Source organism: Nycticebus coucang, chromosome 21, assembly GCF_027406575.1.
Source record: "Nycticebus coucang isolate mNycCou1 chromosome 21, mNycCou1.pri, whole genome shotgun sequence".
Lineage (NCBI taxonomy): Eukaryota > Metazoa > Chordata > Mammalia > Primates > Lorisidae > Nycticebus > Nycticebus coucang.
The window spans coordinates 35,594,774-35,614,477 of NC_069800.1; the positions used below are offsets into that span (position 1 = coordinate 35,594,774).

At 43.4% G+C, this 19,704-nt stretch overlaps 2 protein-coding genes across 9 annotated transcripts in view; both read right to left on the bottom strand.

Annotated features, from left to right (window-relative positions):
- The window catches only part of PTPRA (protein tyrosine phosphatase receptor type A), a 203,475-nt gene that overhangs the window by 36,709 nt on the left and 147,062 nt on the right, over nt 1-19,704 (bottom strand). For 7 of the 8 annotated variants that reach the window (XM_053574772.1, XM_053574769.1, XM_053574765.1 and 4 more), the window contains 3 exons: nt 13,851-13,935; nt 12,320-12,393; nt 11,949-12,085 (listed from right to left, as the gene is read on the bottom strand). In XM_053574772.1, coding sequence (XP_053430747.1) covers nt 11,949-12,085; nt 12,320-12,393; nt 13,851-13,935 — 296 coding nt within the window. Of the gene's footprint in view, nt 1-11,948; nt 12,086-12,319; nt 12,394-13,850; nt 13,936-19,704 lie in introns of those variants that run through there. The other variant, XM_053574773.1, reaches the window with a different exon arrangement.
- On the bottom strand, nt 8,512-9,710 carry LOC128574112 (pyridoxal kinase-like). The gene has a single exon (XM_053574797.1). The coding sequence runs from the start codon at nt 9,643-9,645 to the stop codon at nt 8,707-8,709; it is 939 nt and encodes a 312-aa protein (XP_053430772.1). The 5' UTR covers nt 9,646-9,710; the 3' UTR covers nt 8,512-8,706.

Sequence of the window (19,704 nt, forward strand, 5' to 3'; positions counted from 1 at the left end):
GCTAACCAAATTGTATCTCCTCCACCCCACCTTTTTAACCTTGAGCATGCTTTAGGGACCTCAATGACTGGCTTTTTCAAGTGTTTCATTTAATAAATTTGATGACTCCTCCAAAACAAATGCTGGTAAGTAAAAAAATTCCAGCTTGTTACCAGGATGACAGCCACAGCCTGGAACTTGCAATCATGGTGGGCATTCACAGACATGCTACGGAGTCTCCTTTCAGCCAAACATCTGAAAACAGTTGTCATATCCTATGCCTATTGTTCCTTTCACCCCCATGGTCTACTTTCTCTCCAGAAGAACATCCCATTTGGTGATATCCCTTTTCACAGCGACCTGACCACAAGACTCCTGGCACAGTTCAAACTAGGGATGGTGCTTCTTTACTCTAGATGAGTGATTTTCAACCAGTATGCCATGAGAGGAGCTTAAGTGTACTGTGAAAAAAATTTTTTTTTTTTTTTTTGTAGAGACAGAGTCTTGCTTTATTGCCCTCGGTAGTTGCCTTGGCATCACACTGCTCATAGTAACCTCCAACTCCTGGGCTTAGGCAATTCTCCTGCCTCAGCCTCCCGAGCAGCTGGGACTACAGGCGCCCACCACAATGCCCGGCCATTTTTTTTTTTTTTTCTGTTGCAGTTCAGCCACAGCCGGGCTTGAACTCACCACCATCAGTATATGGGGCTGGCGCCCTATCACTGAGCCACAGGCACTGCCCCATACTGCAAAAAATTTTAAAGATCATTACTTAATAATTAAGTTATTTTTGAAATAAATCCAAAGCAGTCAGTATTTTTTTTTTTTTTTAAGAGACAGAGTTTCACTTTGTTGCCCTCGGTAGAGTGCTGTGGTGTCGCAGCTCACGGCAACCTCCAGCTCTTGGGATTAGGCGATTCTCTTGCCTCAGCGTCCCAAGTAGCTGGGACTACAGGCGCCTGCCACAATGTCCGGCTATTTTTTTGTTGTTGCAGTTTGGCTGGGGCTGGGTTTGAACCCGCCACCCTTGGTACATGGGGCTGGCGCTCTACTCACTGAGCCACAGATGCTGCCTGGGTATATATATTTTTTTAACCTTTTTTTTTAATCAACATAATTTAAGTGTGCTACAGAAGTTTAACTATAGGTTCAAGTATGCTGTGAGATAAAAAAAGGTTGAAAAACACTGCTCTAGATGCTATATATTTGTTAAAGCATATTAGGGTGCCTTAGATTGTTTTCCATATTTTAAGAAAGAAAAAAAACCCCTCTGCTTTAAAAAATATTTTAAAAATGCTTATTGTGGCCAGGCGTGGTAGCTCATGCCTGTAATTCTAGCACTCTGGGAGGCCAAGGTGGGTGGATTGCTTGAGCTCACAAGTTCGAGACCAGCCTGTGCAAAGGCGAGACCTAGTCGCTACTAAAAATAGAAAAACTGAGGCAAGATGATTGCTTAAGCCCAAGAGTTGGAGGTTGCTGTGAGTATGACGCCATGGCACTCTACCCAGGGTGACAGCTTGAGACTCTGTCTCAAGGAAAAAAAAATGCTTATTGTAAAACAAAGTCAGTTCAGTAGGAAGATTTCTAGAATATCTGTATCTTCTACCCCCCCTGTAGGCCACTGTTGACAGTTCACAATATTCTTCCAGACTTTCAAAAAAAGTATTAACAAAAATCATTTTATCATAAGGACATTTGCATTAGATTTATCACAGTTCAATTTACAATTGCCAAGATGTGGAAATAAGCTAAATGTTCACCAACTGAGGAATGGTTTAACAAACTGTGGTGTAGATAAACCATGGAATATTATTTGGCCATAGAAAGATGGAGACTTTACATCTTTTATATTAATCTAGATGGAGTTGAAACACATTCTTCTCAGTTAAGTATCATAAGAATGGAAAAGCAAGTATCTCATGTACTCAATACTAATATGAAGCCATTAGATGATCTAAGACGTGCTCACATAAGAGAAAAGCTCAATTCAATTCAAGTTGGGGGGAGAAGAAAGTGGGAGGAGAGAAGAAGTGGGAGGCAGATTGGTGTGCTCCCAGTTAATGTGCACAATGTAAGGATATATGGCACATCCCTTGGGTGTGGGACACAACTACAAGAGGGAGTCTACCTAACAAATGCAAATGTTGTAACCTAGTTGTTTGTACCCTTATATTAACCTGAAATTAAAAATATATATATATGAAAAAATAAGGCTATGAAAAACAAAAAAAAAATAGTATTAACACACCCAAACATACATAGATATACACCGATTCTTAAAAACAAAAAATGTGATTATAACCATCTATATTTCTCTGCTGTATTTTTCTCATATAACAATATGATTGGGAGATCTATGCAAACACATTTCTTTTAATGACTATACGATTTTGTAATGGATATAGGAAATTGTTTAGTCATTCTATTTGATAAATACACACATTTGCTTTTTATTCTCTTTGTTATTCTCTTGTTAACTTTGAACCTTAAATAATGCTTGAATAATGCTATAATGAAAACCCTTATACAAATACATACTTATACACAAGGGTTTTTCTGTTAGATAAGAGTCCCAGAAGCTAGATCAGCTAGTGTAAGCATTTCAATTTTGATTAATATTGACAAATCAGCCTTCCAATGCTATACCAATTTTCACCCCCCCAATCTGTGTATAATAGTATCTGTTTCCCTATATTTTTGCCCACATTTAATATTAATCTTTTAACATTTTCAAGTCCAATAGGTCCAAAATAATGTTTAGCTTTAATATATACTTCCCTGATTACAAAATAAGTTGATCTTTTCTGTGTTTATAGACCATTTATATTTCTTCTGAAACTGTCAATTTTTCTAGTAGGTTATTTACCTTTTCTTCACAGGTTTACAGAAGCTCTTTAAATAGTATAGAAAACGTTTTCTTTACCTCTGGCAAATAGGTTCTCTCCTGTGGCCACGTTTTTAATGGCATTATTTGTCATAGAGATGCTTAACATTTTAATATATGTATTATCTACCAATCTTTTTCATTCTGGTGTGTGACTCGTATAGTTAGCTTAGAAAGGCGTTCCCCATATGATGACTATAAAAATATTCTATGATAGTAGATACAAATTAGTTTTCCCTATGTGCCATTCCTCTTCTTCCCTCTCAGGGATTAGTGATCCACGTCATACAAACTTAAAGGACATCAGAGTGGTATGTGGTCACACGGGGCCAATTCAGATTCTTTCTCAGGATTTTGAAAACTAGGAAGCAGCAGATCTTTCCCTAGGAGGGTTCCAGAGCAGGACCTGCTCTGCCCAACGCTTGGTATTCCAACTCATCTTTTGATTCTAACTAGGTTCCCCAGTGTCTTCCTAAATGTATAGTTCTATTTATTTTTTGTTTAATTTAGTTGAATTGACTTCTCTTGTTAACTTTGCACCTTAAATGACATAGCAGTTAGTGTCAGAGTAGGCTATAATTGAGAGACTGTTGGGGGAACTGTGTGTGATGTGACCTTGTTGCTAGGTTTTCAGGCGTCCTCAAACTTTTTAAACAGGGGCCAGTTCACTGTCCCTCAGACCGTTGGAGGGCCGGACTATAGTTAAAAAAAAACTATGAACAAATTCCTATGCACACTGCACATATCTTATTTTGAAGTAAAAAAACAAAATGGGAACAAATACAATCACACTGCCTCATGTGGCCCACGGGCCATAGTTTGAGGACCCCTGGTTTAGATGGAAGAAAAGACTGTTGACCAATTTCCAGGATGGGAAAAAGCAAGCCACTCACAATTCACAGCTGTACAACTGCTATTTTATTTATTCATTGTACCTGGGATGTATTCTAGCTGGTGGTAAAGGGGTGGGGGCGTCCCAATTAAATAAAAGATGAGAAATGTTGCAACCACGAAGTAGAATTATTTCTGAACTACAGTAAGTAACAAAATAAGAAAAAGCCTAGCTTCAACATTAAATGCTCAACTCCAAATGATAGCACAAGCCTCAGGGCTTTTCTATGACTATGTATGTATTTTGCTAATCCAACTGTCACAATTTCAGGATCTTGCTGGTTACTGAATTTCAGTGCTGATAGAATTCACCTCTTTTCTGGGGTGCTCATGTGAAAGATAAGGCTTTAAGTGAGACATCTGAAATGATTATGAAAGAAAACTGAACACTTGGAGAAAGCTAACTTTCTCAGTTTTTGGCCAGGGCTGGGCTTGAACCCACCACCTCTGGCATATGGAGCCAGTGCCCTACTCCTTTGAGCCACAGGCACCGCCCCGAGAAAGCTAACTTTCAAAATCTCTATAATGCTCCCTACTGCATCTTGCTTTCATGATGAAAACTGCCCCACCACCCAGGTCTCACTGCTTATGGATAATCAGGATGCAAGCATAACACAATCTGGAGGGTAAAATACATAAAAAAGCTAGAAAAGCTTATTTAGTTAGGGTATGGTCAAATGAACGTGTGCAGGCAGTAACAACTCAGGCAACTGGCCACAATTAGGGTGGCTAGTGGAAACCTGGACTGATTCATATAGGGGATAATGAAAAGCCAGAAAATCTTGGCACAAAGTAGGGGAGATCAGAGAGGCATATGGGCTCAAAGGCTCAACCTTTCCACTGATGTATATCTTTGACAGAATCCACAACATGTGCTTTGCTGGAGGGTATGCACTGGTGAGGAAAGTGCTAGAATCTTTCAGAAGTGCTTTCTTGGTTGTCCTCTGCACAGTGAGATGCTAGCGGAAGGGATTAGCCTCAAAATGGGTTCTGGATCTTAAGAGGGTGGAAGGAGTGCCAGAGGCTATCATTAGGACTCCCAAGTTTATGGCTGTAATTCACTAGGAAGCTCCCAATATTATGAAAATGGAAGGTAGCTAGCCCAGGTCAGTTTAGGTGGCCTAATAAAGACTACAAGCTAGAGAAAGAGCCCCTCTCATCCATCTTGTAGGCCTGGATCATTTCATAGACCCAGAACCCTTTAATAAGGGAAAGGTAAGGCACCACCAAGGAAGAACCCTGCCACAGCACCTGAATGCCCATATATGTGTATAACCATTAAATTCCTTCCTCATCTTCCCCTGAGAATCTATAGACATTTACTTTGGTAACTATGAACTGGGTAAAGGGAAATGCATCTTTTGGAGTCTACTGGGTTCTAGTCTTCAGCTAACTGATTCCTGGAAAACAAGAATGTCACTGATAAGATTCTATGGGGCCCTGATATTTTTGTAGAAAGGAGAATAATAACGAAAAACACCAGGATATGGAGATAAGACTCTGGCTCTAAAGTAGAAACTGTAAGCCTGACCATGAGATACCCAAAGTACTTCAACTTCTTATCATAAATTAGATATTAAATGATCCAATAAGCCATAAATTTAGATATGCCCAGCAGAATTCCACCAACTTGAAGTGATGTGTATAAAATGCCTACCACACAGCTCATTCTCTCAATAGATACTTCTGACTGCCAACAGTTGACTGAAAAACAAATAGTCCAGCCTGATATACAGGCTTGGTGAGACCTGCTGTCCCAGGCTGGAAGTAGACTGCTGTGGGGTAACCTACTTAACCAATGGCCCTGAGTGAGGACAAAAGAGAGATCCTCTTAGTGAATAAAACTTCAAGTTATCACATTATCTTACTGGAGGCTCCCCAATCCCTGGGTAGTGGATAACTGGAGCAAACCAGAAAACATTAATGTACCTTATGAGTGCTCACTAGACGGTACTCGCTGTTAAGAACCCCAGGAGATGGTCAGCTCTTTCTCTCACTACCCCAATATTGCCCAATGAGCTCATAAAGTGACCATGGTGGCACAGCAAATGGCTCTCACCACAATATCTACCTGAATTTATGTCATGTCTCCAGGTCACCACCACCATCCAGGGATTCACTCGAATGCCTTATCACGGGATCTCAGGGAATATTATCTTTAAACAAAACTCAGGGCAATGGGATCACAGACTCCATCACCCAGAAACAATTGGTATTGCAGATTATGAAAAAGTACAATGCTCTATCACAGACCCAGGTATAGTGCTGAGGATGAGGTGCTGCCTTATATGTGATAAATGTTCTTTTTTTTTTTTTTTGATAATCACTGATATATATTGCAAATATAACACAGATGCACACAATTACCTTAGCAGGACTAGGTAAATGATTTAAAATTGATTTTAAAAAGGATCATCCTTAAGGTCTATAGGAGGCAACTCGAAAAGCTGGAACAAGAAAGTATTAAAATTCTGTACCCTGATCACAAGCAGGCAATTCTAGGCTAATAGAACTCTCATGTTAAAATAAATTATTTTGCATGTTATTCAACTATGAAGTAAAAACAAACATTAATTCTAATTTCAGTCCAAGCTGTTATCAAAATCTACTGTCAATGCCCATGGTAAATTCTAGGATGGGAAACTGTAAATCAAGACCACCGGGGCCTCTGCTCCTGCCACCCCCCACCCTGAGCGAGCCAAAGATCACATGGACGGCCCAACACCACGGTCAGCGCTTGCGTCCCTCGTGGAGTGGGACTGTCAGACATCTGCTTCCCCAGGAAGCTAACACTTCTACCACAGCCCTGTGCTCCACAAAGGTACCTGAGCTCTCAGAAACCCACAACTTCCTTCTGCTTAACCACGTGGCTCAGGCCACAGACCCTTCCCGCCGGGTCTGCACAGCCCAAGGAGATGAAGAAGCTTCAGATTGTGCCAGGGAGTTCACAATTTTACAGACTGCTCTTATGGGTGCATTCTCAGCCTTCTGTGCATAGCACAGGGAAATAAAAGAGTTAAATTAACATGGGGACTCAGCCATGAGACTGAAAAGACCAGGCGTCCAACCATATGTCCCAGAGCACATTGCCCTTGAATGTGGCCCCCCGAACCCAACATTCCACCTGCAGGGCGAGTCTTTCACTGTCTCATTGAGGAAACATATTTAGGTTCTTTCCCTAGCCTCATACTTGCTCTTTACATAAGAATAAAGGGAAAAAAGAGCTTTGCTTACAGCCAGCAACATGGCACATGCCCTGGCTCTAATTGGCAGTGATGGCATTTCCAGTTGAAGTTCTATGAAGGCCCAAGGGCCTGCTGACACTGGCTGGTCCCTATGCTGGCATGTGGGAGGTCATCTTCCCACCTGGCTCTGGCCACAGCCTTCCTTCTTCCCGCAGGGATCAGTGGCCCTGGGGCGGGGAGGAGCCTGACTGGGTCCTCAGGGCTGGGAACTCCCACCCTGACTCACTGCCCCCGAGGACACCTGTCAGGGCGCATCTGGAATGGGAGCCAGGTGGGCAAGAGAGATGAGCCTGTAGGGCAGCAAGTCAGTCCCTGCACACCAGCACCTCTTCATTGCAGGGCATTTTTCACCAAGGTGGGGAGTGCATAGCTGCTCACAGAGTCCCTCTGGAAGACGCCAGAGCTGCATTAGAAGGTACAGGCTCTGCTGAGAGCCCATTTCCTGGGAGCCACACGGGCTCCCACTGCCTACAGTTTCCCTGCTTCTCTCCAGGCTGTGGGTTCCCCAAAGATGCAAACCTCTACACCCCCAGAACCAGCATGCAGGCATGGGGGTGGGGTACTGAGATCAAGGCAGGCCAATACGGGCATCCTCACCTGCAGCCACACCCGGGGGACCCAAACTCTGGTCACAGTAGGGCCAGTGAAGTCACCCCTGAGCAGGGGACACTTGGACTTGTATCAGAGCTGATGCTGTGGCCTTTGCAGTCCCACTCTCACCTCATGGGTTTGTGAGCTGCCCGACCCTCCACAAGGCACCCACACTCTCCCATGTGAGGCTGGCACAGGATGCAGAGGGGATGGTGGAAAGGGTGGGGATGAGTTGACTTGGCCCTCCATCCCTGTCTGCACACTAGCACTGTTGCCCGTGCACTGTCACCAGCAGTGTATGCCAGACACGGGGCACTCAACCAGCCACGGCACAAAGCAGTAGAGTTTCCATGAGGAACCGACTCGGGGATTTCCTCATAACTTCACCAGCCGCCCTATTAGCATCTCCCTGAGGGCTCAGCAGATGCAAAGAAGGTGCCCCTGTGCCTAGGAGGTGCTGTGGGTGTCTGGGAGGCCTGAGGACCACGCTGACTTTCCTGGACCCTGAAAGGGTCCCATCAAGGCTACCGCAGCACCTGTGTAAGTCAGAGCAAGGTTATGGTCAAATGACAGCATAAGACAGAAACGCCCAGCATCCTAGAGAGCAGCAAATTAAGAAACAAAAATTCTGATGCAGGAACAAAGAGTAAGATCAGAATGACAATGAAGATATTTGGCATAATTCTTCCAGACGCCAATGGCTAACACCCCAATTCTCGGAGATGCAGACACAGCCCACTGGGGATAGGGCTTCTGTGGGCAGTGGCAGCCAGCGGCCATCACAAGGTTCCCTGGTGGCGCACTGGCCTCGCCTGCCTATCCTCTCATGTAGGACACTGCCCCTGAGATGGCAGACAGGGACGGGTCTCCCCAAAACCCAGGAGCCTGGGGGAGGGGAGTGAGTCTTCAAATCACAAATTGCTGTGACTGCTTTGTTGTTTTTCACAAAGCGTGACTGGCACATTTTCACGATGAAGACCAGTTGATGCCGGACACTCATGAATGAAAAAAATATCAAGTTTCGGTCATAGCTCTAAGGCAGACGTTACATTTGTTCACAAGGACACAAATGGAGACATCGACACGTTGTGCATTTCGGGTGTGTGTGCTGGACCCTCACAGCACCGTGGCCTGGATGACGAGCTCTGGGTCCTGGATGTCCTTTTTGCTCTGGACCATCCTCAGCTCCAGCTGGGCCGAGCTGGGCTTCAGTCCTTCCCCAGCCTGGGCTTTTGCACACCGAATGGTCCTCTGTAGAACATGGTGCATGGCTGACAGGGTCTTCTCACAGGCCATTTTTAGATTGTTGGGGTGTTTGTGTGTCCACGCCAGGAGCATGGCGGCAAAGAGGTCCCCGGTGCCCACAAAGACAGCGTCTACTTTGCGAATGTCCATCTGGATGCGTTCAGTCACTGTGGAGCCGTCAGGTCTCCTCCTTGGCTGGCTGCCCAGCGCCATCAGGTAGTCGCTACCCCGAGAGGAGGGCAGGTCGGAGCTGGTGATGACCACGGTGTTGGGGCCCATGGAGTGCAGCACGTCCATCACCGCCAATGCTTCTTCCTGGCTGCGGATCTTCTGGCCACTCAGTAACTCAGCCTCAAACTGGTTGGGGGTTATAATGTCTGCAACCGGCACAACCTTTTCTCTGTAGACTGGAAGGAGGTCCTCCGGGACGTACAATGAGCCTTCACCGTTCCACTTGTCACCCATGACTGGATCACACACATACACGAGCCTGGGGTTTTGCTGCTTCAGCTCTTGCACGATGTCCACCACCATGGCCAGGAATGACTTGTCCCTCGCGTAACCTGTGAGCACGTAGTCATACTTGTTCACGCTGTTCAGCCTCAGACCTTCGTACAGCTCGTGGAGCTCATCAGCTTTCAGCACCTGACCCTTCCAGTGTGCATAGCCTGTGTGGTTGGAAAACTGGACAGAGTTCACTGCGTCGATCTCAAACCTCAGCACCTGCAGAGGGAACGTGGCCGCCTGGTTGCCCACGTAGCCGTGGACGACGTGGCTCTGGATGGAGAGCACCCGGCACTCCTCCTCCATGCCCGGCCTGGCCGCGGTGGCGCGGGGCCGGGCCGCCGCTCGTTCGCACTGGGCTCGGGCTCGGCTCGTGATAAATGTTCTTGATCAATAAATATCAGCAGCCAGAAAAAAGGGTCCAAAGTATTCTATTAACTTTTGCCTGGTAAATGGTCTCCTGCTTCAACTCGTTTTTCCCCTTTCCATCTATTCTCCATATAGTAGTGATTTTCTCAAAAAGTACATCTGACCACATAACTCTCCACTTCTCTAAGCCCTCCAGTCGCAGAGCAGTTACCTACCCAGTAACTATTCTTCCTTTGTCAGAGCTTCTAGTCTTCAGAGTTGTCCATCTATCCCCTATACAATCCAGGAACAATAATCTGGATTGGTCCCAGTAAGCCCTATTTCTCCTTTGCTTGTGATAAGGGAGGTCTCCAGAAGCTTCTGGGGAAATATTCCTAATAAAAGGAAGAAATGATTATCCTTTTCCCACTGCACCTTGTTAGAGCTTAATGTGATGCCTAGAACTGGGACAGCGATTGTGGCATCATGAGAAAAAACAGCCTACAAGACAAGCTGGCAATGGCTTAGTGGAAAGGTATAAAGGAAACAGATAGCTTAGCAATAATGAATTAACCAACTCTGGAATTGCTCCTCTATGTTCTGAAATCCACTCCCCTCTTTCTAATCATTACCATTTTAGATCAATCTGCCAGCACTTCTGATCTTTTTTTTTTTTTTTTTTGTAGAGACAGAGTCTCACTTTATGGCCCTCGGTAGAGTGCCGTGGCCTCACACAGCTCACAGCAACCTCCAACTCCTGGGCTTAAGCAATTCTCTTGCCTCAGCCTCCCGAGTAGCTGGGACTACAGGCGCCCGCCACAACGCCCGGCTATTTTTTGGTTGCAGTTTGGCCGGGGCCGGGTTTGAACCCGTCACCCTTGGCATATGGGGCCAGCGCCCTACCAACTGAGCCACAGGCGCCGCCCCTTTTTTTTTTTTGTGATTCATTCTGTTGCTGTGGTGTCATCATAGTTCACAGCAACCTCAATCTCTTGGGCCAGCTAGGACAATCCTCTTGCCTCAGCCTCCTGGGTACCTGGGACTATAGGCACCCACCACCATGCCCGGCTAGTTTTTCTATTTTTTGTAGAAATGGAGGGCTTGCTCTTGCTCAGGCTGGTCTCGAACTTCTGAGCACAAGTAATCTACCCAACCAGGTTTCCTAGAGTGTTAACATTACAGTAGTGAGCCTCTGAACCCAGCCTAGTGCTTCTGATCTTAACAACTGCTACAGCACTAACTCTACTTCCTGGGACTCTTCTGATCTCTCCATAGGTCTCCATACAGAAGTCCAGAGTCATCTTTCCAAAATACAAATCTGGTTGGTCCTTGGCTTTCCAACATTTCTCATGAAAATCTCTTAAGACCAATCATCTGGCCAACCTTCTTTATTTCATCTCCTTCTATTCCCTTGAATCTCTGCCCTTTAGCTACATACAATCCTTCTTTCATTTTTTGAATGTGCTCTTCCCTTACCCACCCTCACTCCTGACAATTTGCTCCTGCTACTTCCAGTGTCTAGAATGTCCTCCATTCACCTTTCCCTACCACCTTGCCCATCATTAGGTATCAATTAAAACAATATTTATTAAAAAGAAGGTCTCCTGACCTGGGATTAGAACTGGTAGGCTGGGATCACCAACTGGTGGTTTAAAAACATGTTCTACTATAGGAATTATAAAATATATGAATACTCAAAGTGAGACCTGTCTCTGAGTCTGCCATGGTTCTCATTTGCCACAGTGAGCTGTTCCTAAGGCCCACTTTAGATACTCTGAAAGCCCTGCTCCAGATTCTAAAAGGCCATCTCCTAATATGGGATCCTACAACTATACACCAGTCTGTTATATCTGTATTGCTGTTTGGACTTATAGTTATTTTTGTTCTTGTTTGTGGTGTTTCCCTCCTGGACAGTGAGCTCCTTGAGAGTAGGGATTGGATCTATTTTTGCTTCCCATCATATTCCTGGCAATTAGAATATTACTTGGCAAATATTAGAAGCTTAAACAAAAGAAGTAACAGATATGATGACGGATGGATGGATGGATGGATGGATGGATGGATGGGTAGATTAGGAAATTGAGGTAAATCTTTTTTCATTTCTCATCCATAATCAAACTGGAAGAGAATCCAATTAATTTGGTAAAAAATTTCTCACTTCTTAAGCATCAGAAATCTGTTTTCTACCCTATAACTCAAAAGGCCTGACCTTAGGTCCGCCTTCCTCCCAGCTGATACATTGCCCTCAACAAAGAACTCACATTAAATTCCTCTCTGAAGAGCTTATTGTCATCAGCCATTCTCCGGTTAATCTCCTCTTCCAGCTTGTCTACAGGCAGGGGTGGGTACTTCCTGTTGGTGCTTGGGGACCTGGCCAGAAGTGGCACACTTTGGGGCTCTGTAGTGCAGAAGGGGGAAAGAGATCAGTAGGTTCCCTGGGCACCAGCCCCTTTTCTGGAGACTAAATTGGAGATTCTATTTCATGGATCAAGCCTCCAAGATCTAGGACTGTTTTCTTCAAAAGTTTTATTTTTCTTTTTATAGCCTTGTTCTTTTAAAAGGATGAGGAAACCCCTAATTTCTTGATTTTCTTCCCCATGAGGGTTCCCTGTACCATTAAGGGATGCCTTACCCACATCCTCAGTGCGGCCATTGGATAAGCGGAAAGAATTGGAATGGCTCCCAGCTTGTTTGTATTTCTTAAACCTAATGAGAAAATGTTCATAGTGAAAAATGAAGCAGAGGAGCAAGAGGCGAATCATTGGCTGTATATTCCTACTTATCAATACAGCCTTTCTAAATCTCCTTCATCAAATAATCAGGCTCTTTCAGATAAAGGTCACACACATCCTGAGACAGCTCCGTGCTATGGTGACTGAATACCTCAAGATGCTCCTGCTTACCCTCAGCATACTAGAATCTACCCCAGGTAACACCAACAGTATATTCTAGCTGGCATGGCTCCTCTGTGAAGCCCCAGTTCCAGCACCCACTGGAGAGCACTGCTATAACCAGGTGGAGAAAGGGCGAGCAAGTGGACTACAGTGGGGGAGACAGGAAGATCTATATCAAACAAAAAGATGCTGGCATTTCTTCAGTGCAGCCTCGGGGTCCCAGGGAGAAGCCCAAAGCTTCAGATTGGGTGGGCACAGGTCTGGCCACAAGTCTCCTGCAGAATGATGGGGACACATGCCAAATTGTAGGGGATACACCAGGTTCCCCTCTTTATCACTACAGAAGAACAAGAGGGAGCACAGAACAGTCTGATAAGCCGAAGGTAAGGCAGAGGTAAACCAATTATTAGGGCAGTAACTTCAGCAGGAAAAAAATAAATGTCCCACCCTCATCTCTCCCTTAGGTTTTCCTTCCTTGCTTCTGCTCACTGTTTGAGCAGTAATGTCTAGAGATGAAAGAAGGTGAGAGATGGGCGGCACCTGTGGCTCAGTGAGTAGGGCACCGGCCCCATATGCCGAGGGTGGCGGGTTCAAACCCAGCCCCGGCCAAACTGCAACAAAAAAATAGCCGGGCATTGTGGCGGGCGCCTGTAGTCCCAGCTGCTCGGGAGGCTGAGGCAAGAGAATCGCGTAAGCCCAAGAGTTAGAGGTTGCTGTGAGCTGTGTGACGCCACGGCACTCTACCTGAGGGCGGTACAGTGAGACTCTGTCTCTACAAAAAAAAGAAAGAAGGTGAGAGAGAGGAATCCTGTAACTCACATGGTTCAGCTCAGCATGCCAAGGTCAGGGGTCCCAGAAGGGCTTGGGGACAGAGCCCCAACTAAAAATAAAGTAAGTTTTTGTGGAGTGTGTGATCTCACTGAGGCCCTTTTTAGTGGTTGCTTCAACAGGGCTAGAACTGATGAACCCGAAACATGTATTACTAATAAAACAGATTGTAGCTTCTTATCCCAACTTTAAAAACCACCATTCTGGGCTTTATATTGAACTGCAGTTGAACTGGACTGGGCTTGGACAGATGGAAGCCCAGGGGAAGGTCTAGGGCTTAAGGAAGACAGAGCTTTTAAATCATTTCTAAGTAGAATTTTAATCTTGGCACTATCATGAGTCTTTACTCCTCTATCCTATTCATTGTTCTTTTGGACTGTGTGGGCTTACTGAGACACTGGGGTATTCAAACTGTCTAAGCAGAAGTATTAACTTGCTTACCTTAACATGTACAGAACTATGATAATAAACACAATCACTAGCAGAGAAGACAGGGCCACCATCACTGCAATAATTGGCGTCTCATCTGAAATCAAGAGAACAGAGTAAGTCATTACCATGTTGTGCAATGGAGGGCTCAAGTCAGCTGTACAGGGGACACTCAGATGAGGAAAACAGGCTCATGCAGTGCTTCTGCAGATGGCAGGACATGGAAACACAGGGATAACACAGTGTGAGTGTATACTCCCCACTGCCCCCTAGGGCTACTGCAGTGGTGTCCAGGGCCCAAGACGACATGCCCACTTCATCTCTGACACTCTCTGCTGACAAAGACTTTACTTCATTCATTGCTACACCCTTTGAGCTTAAAACAGTACTTAGCACATAAAAAGTACTCAAATATTTGAAGGCACAAACTCATCTAATCCTGACACTAGGTTGGGTGTGCAAGGCCAACACTGTACTCTCTCCCAGTCTCAATGGGCTTTCTCTAGAGGAAGATGGGAGAGGAGGCGGAAAAGACAATTTTCCTATTATAAACCCAAATGGTTTCCTGATGCAGAGAATATTGTTCCTGATTAAGACAGCAGACATTAGAACTTTAGGCACCATGTATCAAAAACTGCTGGGTGCTTCTATATATATCCTGCTCATGCAGGTACATCTTGTCAAGACCCTAACTACAGCATCATCCAGCTCAGAGACATGGCAACTGTCCCATAGGACCTGGCTTTCTTTCACCCAATGCCTAGCCTCGTTTCTCATGCAACTGACCAGGTGCCAACTCACTTCTTCCATTCTCACCCCCACCTCCTATGAACTACACAACCAGTGTGAGTTTGTATTTATCATCACCATCTTTCTACCTACTGAAAAGGGGAACATGTTGCTTTCATGTAAAGGCCAATTCTATCACGTATGCTCTGGATTATATCCATTTCTGTCATCTCAAAGATACGTTTTCCTCGGAAATGTTGCTCTTCTCAGCTGACTTCTCACAAGAGCCATCTAATTTGTTTTCTCTAATTTCTTACCTCTGGGTTCTCCTTAAGTATCTGTTCTGTCACCCTCAGTGCTCTGTTTAAACTGCTCAGCCAGGAAACCAACAAATGGCATATCGCCAAATCCAGTGGAAGCATTTCCACCCTCATCTGATTCAACCTCTTAGCAACACTTAGCAAAAAATATTTATGAACCAGCAATTGTATGCCAGGCACCATTCAAAATACTGTAAATGAAGAAGTGATCAAGCAGACAAGTAAAAGAAAGCTTACATTCTATAAGGAGGACATAGTGTTCATAAACAAGCTAGTACTTAATATCCAAGAACCAGTACAAAGGCCAGAGTGACATGAGATGCCAGGGAGGTGGGCAGGAACTAGCAAAGCTAGGGCTTTGTAGTTCATGATAATGAGTGTAGCTTTAATTTCGAGTGTGATGAGAAACTCCATGTGATTGGAGGGCTCTGAACAAAGGAGAGATATAACTGGATTTATACTCTTTTGAAAGACCAGCTAAACTGATTCATAAGCAGCAGCATGAGGTGGGAGGTAATCAGGCAGAATTTGGTGTCACAGAAGCCGAGAACAGGGTTTTTCAAGGAAGGAGTAATCAACTCAGTCAAATAATGTCTACAGATTCAGCAAGAAGGGACAGAAGTAAAAAAAAAAAAAAAAAAACAACTGGATTTGACAAGATGGCAGCTATAGGATTTGACAAGATGGCAGCTATAGGATTTGACAAGATGCCAGCCCTTTTCAAGAGTGTTTTGAGTAGTGGGGGAAAAAGCCTAAATGGAGTGAATAAAGATAGAGAAGAAAGTAAGATACTAACTCCTTTCATGAAGACTTTACTATAAAGGGATACAGAGGAAAAGAGTGGCAGCTGGCGGGAGATATGAGGTAGACAGTTTTTTGTTTGTTTCAAAGAGATGGGAGACATTATACCATGCTTCTTTGTTGATGGCAAGTTTTGAACATACTATGGTAAGTGGCTCTCATCTTAAAATGAGTGTTCAAACTGGTCGATCACTCTTTTTTTGTAGTGAAGCTATGCTTCAAAAACTCCTTCCTCTTTGAAGCACTTTCTTCTCTTGCTTTCTACTGCAGAGCAGCCTTCTCACTTTCTATCTCTTGGCTGTTGCATCTCAGTATCTCTTGCTAGTAGTTCCTCTTCCAACACCAGACCTCTAAATGTGGGAATTCCTTAGGGCTCTGTCCTTGGCACTCTTTTCTACGCTCTATCTAGTTGATACGATGAGATAGATGGCCATAAGTACAAAAGACATGCTAGTAATTTCCACATTTGCATTGCTTCGTCAGACCTCTTTTCTGAGCTCCAGACTCTCAACTTCCTATTGTCATCTCCACTTTCAATTTCATAGGCAACACCAAGGTTTTGTGTTAAAACTTTTTCCTCACCATTTAGTAACCAGCATACTCATCTAGCCTGCTGCTCAAATAAAAATCCCCTTGATTTCTTCTACATGCTTATCTACTTCAGGCACCAGTGGCTGAAGTTTAGTGAGGAAAGAGTTAGGATATAACAGAGGGAGGCTGTAAAAGAGCAGGGTAAAGAGATTGAATTTCATTCTGCAAATGCGAGAAACCACTGGAAAGTTTTACAGAAGAGAGGGATATGACCTGATTTGATTTCCTAGAGATCATGTTGTCTGCTTAGTGGAAATGGATTGGCAGGGGCCAGGTAAGAGAATTACACTGGTGACAATAAACAATAAGAAAAGACAAGATTTTGGGTTTTAGGTATACCTGTAAAATATATCACTTGCAGCTGGACTGGCTGCAGCCATGGTACTCAGGTCCAGTTCTCATTTTTAAAAATGTGTTACTTTTCTGGCCGGGCACTATGGCTCACACCTATAATCCTAGCACTCTGGGAGGCTGAGGTGCATAGATTGCTTGAGCTCAGGAGTTCGAGACCAACTGCACAACAGCAAGACCCCATCTCTACCAAAAATAGAAAAACTAGCCAGATGTTGTGGTGGGTGTCTGTAGTCACAGCTACTTGGGAGGCTGAGAGAAGAGGATTGCTCAAGCCTAAAAGTTTGAGGTTGAGGCGCGGCCCGCACTTCCGGCGGCGCAGGTGGCAACCAGGAGCCAGGGCGGTGGCTGGCCCCGCACGGCAAAAAATTCTGAACTGTGTAGCTCTCGGAAACAGAACATTGGTTTAGAAGACAGTGGATTCGTTTACAAGTACATCTGACTATTCACCATGAAGTTAGGAAAAAATAAAGGAGGTATTTCTCGAAGCTCAAGCCAAGGATGAGCCTCTGAGAACAAGCGCAAAACAGGCTGGGAGTGGCTGAAATGGGGAATGACTATTCAATTTGACTCAGGCTTGAGTAGACTGAGAAGCAGCCTGGATGACAAACCCTATAAATGTACTGAATGTGAAAAGAGCTTCAGTCAGAGTTCAACTCTTTTTCAACACCAGAAGATTCATACTGGAAAGAAATCCCATAAATGTGCTGATTGTGGGAAAAGTTTCTTTCAAAGTTCTAATCTCATTCAGCATCGTCGGATCCATCCTGGGGAAAAGCCATATATATGTGATGAGTGTGGAGAAAGATTTAAACAGAACTCCAATCTCATTCAGCACCAGAGGATTCATACCGGAGAAAAACCCTATCAGTGTGATGAATGTGGCCAATGTTTCAGCCACAGTTCCCACCTTATTCAACATCAGAGAACCCACACTGGGGAGAAACCTTACCAGTGCAGTGATTGTGGCAAATGCTTCAGCCAGAGCTCTCATCTGAGACAGCACACAAAGGTGCACAAAAAAGAGAAGCCTCGTAAAACCTGGGGTAAAAATACCAGGGCAAAAACTCACATACCCTCTTGGAGAGTTGGTACAGGAAGGAAGTTGGTGGCTCGTCTCCGCTAAGACCAGCCCTCTTTTTAAAAAGTAGTAAAAAATAAAAGCAATTTCTTTTAGAATTGAAGATGCTTTATAGTAGAGCACTTAAATACTGGATCCTCCCTTGTATGGAGACATTGAGAATTAATGACATTGGGCTAAAAGAAACCACATGAGTCTAGCTGCCCTCATTTCTTTTTTATGTGACATGGAGCACAAAGAACTAAAAACATGTTTTGAAAGAGTACAAGATCCTTGACCTCATTTGAAATTGCTTCCTGCATCATTTTGACAAAAACCATCATGTTGTATAAACATATTTGTGAAAAGTACAGGCATGCTGATGATTTTAGGACATTCTGCAGAAAGAATAATGAAATAAAAGGGAAAAGACATTAATTCCATTAGTTTTGAAGTTCTGCAACAGATGAAATTTTAACTTTGTAAAGTTTTGTCGTATATTAGCCATTGGTTTATTAGTATGACTCAGATTCAACATATCAAAATGTATTCAAGTTCACAGATTTTTAATCTACAAGGTCCATCACTCTGTGTTAGCTTTCTTTTGTTTCTTCCCTTATAGTTATTAATTAAAGGAGTAAGAAGTTTTGTTTTCACCATCTTTTTTAGTAAGAGATACTACAGAATCCAAAGTGAGAACTGAATTAGACCTCAAGTCTTTTATTCCTACTAATACTGTTCTTTGATTTTGTGTCATTTGTTTTCCAGGAGTTGGGATGAATGGACATGGATCCATCCTCATGTCCTTGACCTCTGACATTCTCTTGTGCTCTGACAAACTGAGCCAGACTTTTAGATCCACATGAATAAGCAAAGCATATTTTACCAACAAAATTTCAGCTTGCCTTCTTGCTAATTAAAAAATCTGTAATTTACACATCTCTCTGCCTTCAAGACTGTGAGCTTTAGATAACCCTGCTTATCATAAATGTTTGTCAACAAGTGACTTAATCTAAGAGTCAGAGAATTGTAGCTCCTTTGAAATTTAACTTTTTCTTCATTTCATGAATTTGAGAAATCTAGCAAACGTGTCTCTCAACTTCCATCAGAACGGTGCCAGTTTCAGACATTCTGATCAGCCTTCAGCTCAGGTTTTAATTTCTATTGAATGCTAACATTCTTTTTTTTTTATATCTTTTATAATTATATCAGTTTCTACTGTATTAGTGACAATTATTCATAAAAATAAATATTTTGCATACTAAAAAAAAAAAAAAAAGTTTGAGGTTGCTGTGAGCTAAGATGCCATGGCACTCTACTGAGGGCGACAGAGTTAAGACTGACTCAAAAAAATAAATTAACTAAAAACAAACAAACAAAAAAATAGATAAAAATGTGTTACTTTTCTGAGAGGTCTTCTCTAATGTTCTAATAATAAATTAGGATCATACATCTCTATTTCCTCATCTCTAAAATAAGTCATTCTGAATATTAAATGAGTTCATCCATGTAGAGTTCTTGGCAGAGTAACAAGCACACGTGGTGTACTCAGTCAATGTTACCTATTATTTTCTATATTATTCTCATAGAGCAAGCACCCTATTACTTCCCTTGATAATACATCTCACATGTTCCAACTATACAGGTGGCCATAAACTATTTAAAATAACTATTTTAAATTGCACACAAACTTTATGGCCACCCTGTATATTTATTTGACTCTAGCTAATTAATGAGTATCCCTCCTTTATACAATAAACTCACAAGGGCACGGATTACATATCTGCTTTGTTTCTCACTATATATCTAAAACCTAGCACAGGGTTTCACACATAGTAAGCACTAAATAAATAATGGATTATGTTGAGTGAATGAACAAAAGAATTAGTGATTTAACACTAAATATTTCTGTTAAATTCCAATCACAGAGGGAAGTGTATCAAGTATAATAAGAAGGTAATTAGAGACATCTGACTTAAGACAGTGGGGTTGAATCCTTAAATTTACTCCTTTC

Coding starts and splice junctions, on each gene's coding strand:
- LOC128574112 (XM_053574797.1), bottom strand. CDS start 9,645: ATGGAGGAGGAGTGCCGGGTGCTCTCCATCCAGAGCCACGTCGTCCAC.